This window comes from Loa loa (assembly GCF_000183805.2).
Source record: "Loa loa unplaced genomic scaffold supercont3.8, whole genome shotgun sequence".
NCBI lineage: Eukaryota > Metazoa > Nematoda > Chromadorea > Rhabditida > Onchocercidae > Loa > Loa loa.
The window spans coordinates 717,788-724,858 of NW_018108188.1; the positions used below are offsets into that span (position 1 = coordinate 717,788).

Consider the following 7,071-nt stretch of genomic DNA (forward strand, 5'->3'; position numbering starts at 1 on the left):
AGAGAGAGAGAGAGAGAGAGAGAGAGAGAGAGAGAGAGAGAGAGAGAGAGAGAGAGAGAGAGGAAGGAGAGAGAGAGAGAGGTAACGTACGGAATTAAATTAAAATAATAATCTGGAAAAAGGTTTAAGAATGTTTGAACAATTCATGCCGGATGTGTATTATCAAGGATTTCATTCAAATTGAATCTTATTTTGGTGCAGTTACGATGAGTTCATAAGGAAAGTGCTGAAGAAATCAAATTTGGAAATAGTTGAACCAAAAAACTCTTGACAGTAATTAATTTACCGAAATTATGGTTACTAGCGGTCATGCCACCTTCTGGAACAATTTTTGTTGTTGCTATCTAAATAGCGGCATTACTTTAGAGATGATGTTAATCCTTAATTAATAAATGAAGGAAGGGAATCTCTAGATTTACCATCACTAAAGTTTAAGTACATCCTAAACTAATAGCGGTCCATTTTCTTAGGCGACACTTGAATCATACCCAAGTGATTTTTTAGACTATTTTGTTTTGATATATATAGGAACACTGCCTGAGGGCAATTCTATTTAGGCATAATTCCCGTCGTCCTTCAACTTAACACAAATTAAAGAGCCAAGCTATAATATTGAAGCTAATCCTTCATGCTAACATTTTGGTCCAAGCCTATGCATTATTGTTGACATCTTTCCATGTTGCTAATCAGTTGACGAACGAAAATTTTTGTTGCCATCTAAATGCTGCATTACTTTGAAGATGATAGCTATTTATTTTTGAACAAAATATTTCCTCGTTGATCAGATAAAATATCAATTCACATTATGTCCATTTGTCTGCCTAATGGAAAATCATTGATGCATTTTAATTGTTAATTAACCGTATTACCAACCACTCAATCCATCTCATTCGAATAACAAATGACGAGATAGTTATCTTACTACAAATATACCTTTAAATTATGATCAGTCTTTTTAGCCATTCAAGAACTTGAAACTCTACCGACAGACTTCACAGATATAAGAAATATTATCTGCTCATAACGGATCATTTCACAACTGATCGAGATTGCTACGATTGATTAGAGCCAATTGACTGATACATCACGGCGGTCCAACTTTTATTTTCATGTGCACTGGAGGTGATTTGAAGGACCGTAAATCTGTATTTTGAATAGCTAGCATCATATAAAAGTATGCAAACATATACATGCACTTTAATACTATTTGGAAGATGGAAGTTTTGTTCCCTCTGCAATAGACAGAGTGAAGAATTGAACAGAAATGGTATAAGTATTAAAGTTAACCTATGAACTTTACAATCAAAATTGATATTCAAATCGAAGAAAAAGAAGACAAATGAATTTAATCATATTTAAATGGAAATATCTATGATCCAACCTATTCCTCTCTCGTTCTTATCGATGAAGTTTGATATTGAAAGCAATTAAGCATCATCTCTTTTTATAATTTAGAATATATTCTGCACGGCAAACATCATCTCATGAGAAACAGAGAGAGGGAGAAAAGAGAGCAGTGAGAAAGAGAGAGATAGAGAGAGAGAGAGGGAGGAAGAGAGAGATTTTAAACATACAGAATTATTTTAAATGCTACTTTCCAAATATAATGTTTGAAATTTCGTGAACAATTTCTGATGGAATACAATTCAGTGCTTGAAAGGCGCTGTTGTTTTTAGTGTATTGAGGGAAAGAGCTTTATGGTGAACAAATTGTATGGAAGTTGAAAAGGAATGGGAAAATGTTACTCGATACTTTTCCGCTTCTTTGCATGCCAACTGAAGAGAAAAAAAAATAAGCAATCCCTCTCTGTTTTGAACCTTCTCTTCCTCTCTCTTCTCACCTTCTGAACATGATGATTCAGCTAAATAGTTTTAAAGAAAAGTTGCTGTTTAGCCATTTTTTTCTACTGAAATCGTATCAATGTACAATATACCACTGAAATGGCAAGTGTGGAACAGCGCCAATATTTTGTTTAAATTCAAAAAAGTTTGATTGTTTCTCTCAAACTTTGTTAATAGTTATGAAAAACATTCCGTTGTAATCAAATATTTTTCCACTTTTTCTCAGATGAAAAGTTTATCTTTCTCCTTTTTACTCTCTCCCATCATTCTATCTATCCATAATCAATCCCTACCCACGAAATATTTACTAACTCTTTTTATTTCTATTACGTGAACTAAAACTAAACCTGTGTACTCTGTCTGAAGTCTAAATTAACTGAATATGAAATTGTTTGGTTGCATTTAGTAAGATTTCAAGTAATTTTATCCGACTGTTCTTAATCATCCTTCCAATAGACGTATTTGATCTGATTTTCCAATCTACGAAACCTTTTTTCAGTTTTTTTTTTTGAAATACAAATAGTCCGATTGGCCTAATATGAACTAATATAGCTTTTTCATACATTTCCTTATCCATTTTACAGCGACTAAAGAGTAATATCTAGAGATTTCAGTGACACAATTAAGTAGAGAACTCAACATTGTAATCATATAGATTCTAATTTTATGTAAAATCTGAAAATAAATTTAACGATCGCGTTTTGGATGAATTTGATAAACGCCCTTTAAATAAACATTCCAAAAAAAGTATAATATGCAGAAAGAATAAAGGATACTCATCGAATTTTTTCATAAAACTTACTGTAGCATGGTCAACTTCCAAACAAAAATACTTCTGCTACTATCTTGTTGCCATTACAGGTTCTTCGTCAGATAGACTGAAACAAAAATAAATAAAACATTGTAAACAATAGGTAATAATACAGAGCTGACAATGTATTGTTAGCAATCTATGGAGCAAAAGAGTAGCGCGATACTGTTGACATTTCTATGATATACTTTTCAAGAAGTACGCTCTTAGCAAACTTTTCTTCTTCCACAGATGCTAACTGCATAAAGCCTATAGGCTTGTAACTATATTAACAGACATATATATCTTTACAAACAGTAACGTTTCCAATGTTAACGGGAAATCCGACATTCATCATCAATGGTGGATTGCTTGATTTGATTTATTTGTTAACGATGGTTGTAAATGTTTTCAGATTATTTTAAGTGTTAGTTGTATCAGATTTTTATGTTTGATGAAGAAAACCTGTGGACTGTTGGAAGGTTAACTCATATTTGAGGAAATTTGTTTTCTCTTAAGCATGAAATTATTTTTTTCTTTTCCTGCCATCTCATCTTTCAAGTTCAGTCAGAATCACCAAAAATAATCCTTTTTTTATTTCTCGATCTAAGCTTTGAAAAATTCTTCCATGGAAATCAAAAAACAGGCCGTAATTTTATTATAGTTATTCAAGGAAGAATAGCTTTCAAGAAAATAGCTTATGAAATTTTAATGAAAGGTAAAACCAATTTGTAAATAACAAAAAGGTGAATCCTGTTCTGACAGTATCTTCAAATGACAATGACGATTTTAAATTAATGTATTTATAGTCTATTCATTTTATGTCAGAAGTGTGCAATTTTCCACTGACATATTTTGCAACTTAATTTGAATTCCATTAATAGCGATACTTTAAAATATCAATTGGACAACTAGAAAAGCAATAATAATATGCATCTCATGAGATCTTTTTTCTAAAATTTTAAAAACGATGTTTTTTTCAAAGCTATTTTCAATAAGTTCTAACTGAACTTTAGAGATGAGGTAGTCGAAAGAGGGTGGGAAAAAAATAATTTCAGGATAAATGACAAGAAGATCATATGCCAATCAGCTTTCTGCCGTTCTACTTTACCATTTTGACTAACAAGAGTGATGAGTAATAAGATGTGTAATTATGAAGAAAGAAGGATATATACTGGACAAAGAATTCAAAATAACTTCTTGTCACTATCAGATTCAGAATAATCACTTTTCTAATATAGGTTAACCAACTGGTTGACAAAATGCATTCGTTTTGAAAGAGTCTTGTTAGAGAAAATTCCGGTAAACGCATTTCAACTTTGCAATTTCGGAAAATATTCTATACAGTGAATGAAAACGCAGTCGTCATGGTGATCGTAGTGATAGAAGTAAATTTAACACATCTTATTAGTTTTAACCAAGCATATTGCTCACTTCCTCTCTAAGTAATATTCATGTATATTTGAGATTTTATTACCTTAAGCTATTTCAAACGAAAAAAACGATGAGAAATTATTTTGCAGCAAAATATGGTAATATATGTAAAGGATTGAAAGCACTTTATTTCCTGCTAAAGCTTACAAAAAAAGAAAAAAACGAATATCTTTGCATTTGTGGAGAAAAAAAATGTATTCATGTATACCAATGATGAATGGATCAAAAGTTTGCAATAATTGTGTTTGTATGCAGTTGCATTACATTTGGTGCAATGGTGTACAAGGAAGGACAGATCTGGTGAATGAAAAAATAAAGAAATAAAAAAGGTGTGGATACCGAATATGAGAGAAAATAAAGTAGCAGAAGAGCTTATGGATGGCATGAATCGGAGACTCATCGAATGGAAAGAACGGGTTATGGTTATGGATAGATAGATTGATAGTACATTTATATTGGTTGATGATTCTTCAGGTGCTATTACCATCATCGGCATCAAAAATCGTTTTTTATTGGGTTTGAATGGAATTCTAAATGAAAAAGCTTTCGATTTGTGCCAATTAAATGTAAAAAGCAAGAGAAGAGAGCAAACCATTTTAATGATATTTCGATTCTCTCCTCAATGTCATATTGTTATCCTAAATTTTTGGGATTCATTCAGTTTTTTCAGCAGAAAAAATTGAGAAGTACCAAAATTTTTGCTTAAAATGCCTAGTTAAACAAATCTCAAATAGTATTGCTTAGATTTTAGTTGCCAAACAAATTTTTAAGGTTACCTTTGATGATAGAATCATATCAACAGCAATAAGTAATGTAGTACGCCAACAGTACGTTCAGTACAATCAAGTGTAATTAGTTTTTCGATGCTGAAGTACCAATAGTTGCCCTGATTCATTCCTAAGAAAGGAAACCACGACATCATTTAAGTGATCCACAAATTATAAGTCTAATATTTCTTTGATCATCTACTAGTAACTGCAGAATTTAAAAAATCAATCAAACCAAACTAAAAAGTGGGATGTCAAAATTGGAAATTTCTTCCGAAATTGACGATCTGCTTAGTTTAATTTAATTGATTTTTTTTAATACAACTAATTTCAAAAACATGGATCATGAAGTTGACAGATTAAATTTTTAATAAATGGCTTTACATATTTGTAGTTGGCATTTCACACATTCAATATTATCAAAAACATATTTTTGATAAATTGTATTTTTTTTTTGGAGTATATAATATTCAAATAAAAAAGAAAAATCAAAAAATTGGGGTAAGTCTTACTTTGAAATTACGGCAAGTTTTATTACGATTAAATAAATTAAAATTCATTTAACTGATGCTAAAATTATCATCTGCGATTCACTCATTCAAATTTTGTAGCAGAGTAATTCCTTACATTAAAATAAGCAAAAGATTTTATGAAAAAATGGGATTTTTTTCTTTAAAATGTCATAAATTCGACATACTCTGAATTGGAAAAATTTTTCAGACAAAAAGTTGAAAAATCATTCACGGGCTTACCTCGCTAATCAAGGGATGTTTCATGTTAAACGTAAATTTTATATAAAAGAAATCAATAGAAAGCTTGAATTTTTAAAACATCATAAATTTAATTCAAAAAAAAAAAAAAGACGAGTTAATAAAGGGAAAAAAAAGATCATCGTTCATTCTTATATTGCCACACATATACAAGAATAAACTAAAACTACCATTACCGTTGACTGCGTCAACAATTGTACCACAGAGAGACTTCTAGTAATTTGCAATAATTTTGATTTATTCCACTTTCATTGAATAGAATAAAGGAAATAGCAGTTGACAATGTGCATACTGTGCTTCTTTCTCACATTTGTGAGAAGAAACTTAAGACTGAAAAATTCACTGCTAAATATTTCCGAAATTGTAAGAAAATAACATTTAACTGTTGATGAGCTGTTTCAGATTTTGCAAATTTTAAAAAACTAAAAGATTTTTTTTGTTATATTTCATTGTTTTGACTAGGTGAGATGATTTGTGAATAAGTGTGAAGTAATTTAATTAACTTCGTTCATTCAGACTCTATGCATAATTTTCACAAAACGCTGAAAGATCCAATTCACAAATAGCCGGCTTTGTACGCCTAGAAAAAAAATAGGGGGTGTAAGTTTCAATGATTTGATTACAGTGAGATACTATGCAAATAGATTTTTTTTTCTTGAATTTAGACATAAGACGTTTTTACGAAGTCAAAATGCGAGGACATTTGCCGATGACATGAAGGATACCTGGGTTTTCAACAATACATTTACTCCTAAGGCGAAAGCTAGACTTATACCAGGTATATATAGATGTCTTAGATTACTTTCCGCCAATTTCAAGTTGTTTATCTTCAATAGACTCTACTTTCTTTTAGCAGGATGAAATAGATAAATTGGTGTAAAAGATAGGAAGAGACATATACTTCGTCTTATTCTTTCCCAACCAAAAGTATAAACCAGTCTTCTCATGAGCTCAAAGAAAAAAATTCTTCTCTTTGAAATTTTTGTAAAAAGTTTAGAAAAGACAACGTTCTATGCATAGCGCAAAACCGCATGAATTGCCAGACGGAGAAAATAATCGCTTTTCGTTTGTCACCCATCAACCCCAACTAAACTGATTTCACATTTTGAACACATGCCAAGGATGCATGAAATGGTGGTTTGTTTATGAAAGTGAAATGATGACAGTAGAAGAAAAAGAATGGTGTACTGTACTGTATTCCCACTACAACATATTGCGTGTGTTTTACTGGCACCACTGCAACTGCAACTGCAACCACAACCGCCACTCTCAGTAAAAGGGAATAATTTTTGTTAGAAACTTTTGATACTTTTTAAGGCTTAAAAAAGTAATTAAATAATGATAACTGGGAAATGTTTCTCAGAAAGTATGTTCGTAGTGAAAGAGAAATATTATTTTGATGATTGTAATAAATTAAATTTCCTAGAAATTTGGAAGAATAAATTAGTACTTAACATAATATCTATTTT

General features: G+C 30.9%; 1 protein-coding gene across 1 annotated transcript; it reads left to right on the top strand.

Annotated features, from left to right (window-relative positions):
• Positions 1–4,257: 4,257 nt before the first annotated feature.
• On the top strand, positions 4,258–6,622 carry LOAG_06239 (hypothetical protein; the record flags this gene model as incomplete). The annotated part of the gene is made up of 6 exons (XM_003141775.1): positions 4,258–4,365; positions 4,395–4,481; positions 4,540–4,569; positions 4,837–4,913; positions 6,268–6,380; positions 6,600–6,622. 6 exons carry the CDS (start codon positions 4,258–4,260, stop codon positions 6,620–6,622), a joined length of 438 nt encoding a protein of 145 aa, XP_003141823.1.
• Positions 6,623–7,071: the final 449 nt, after the last annotated feature.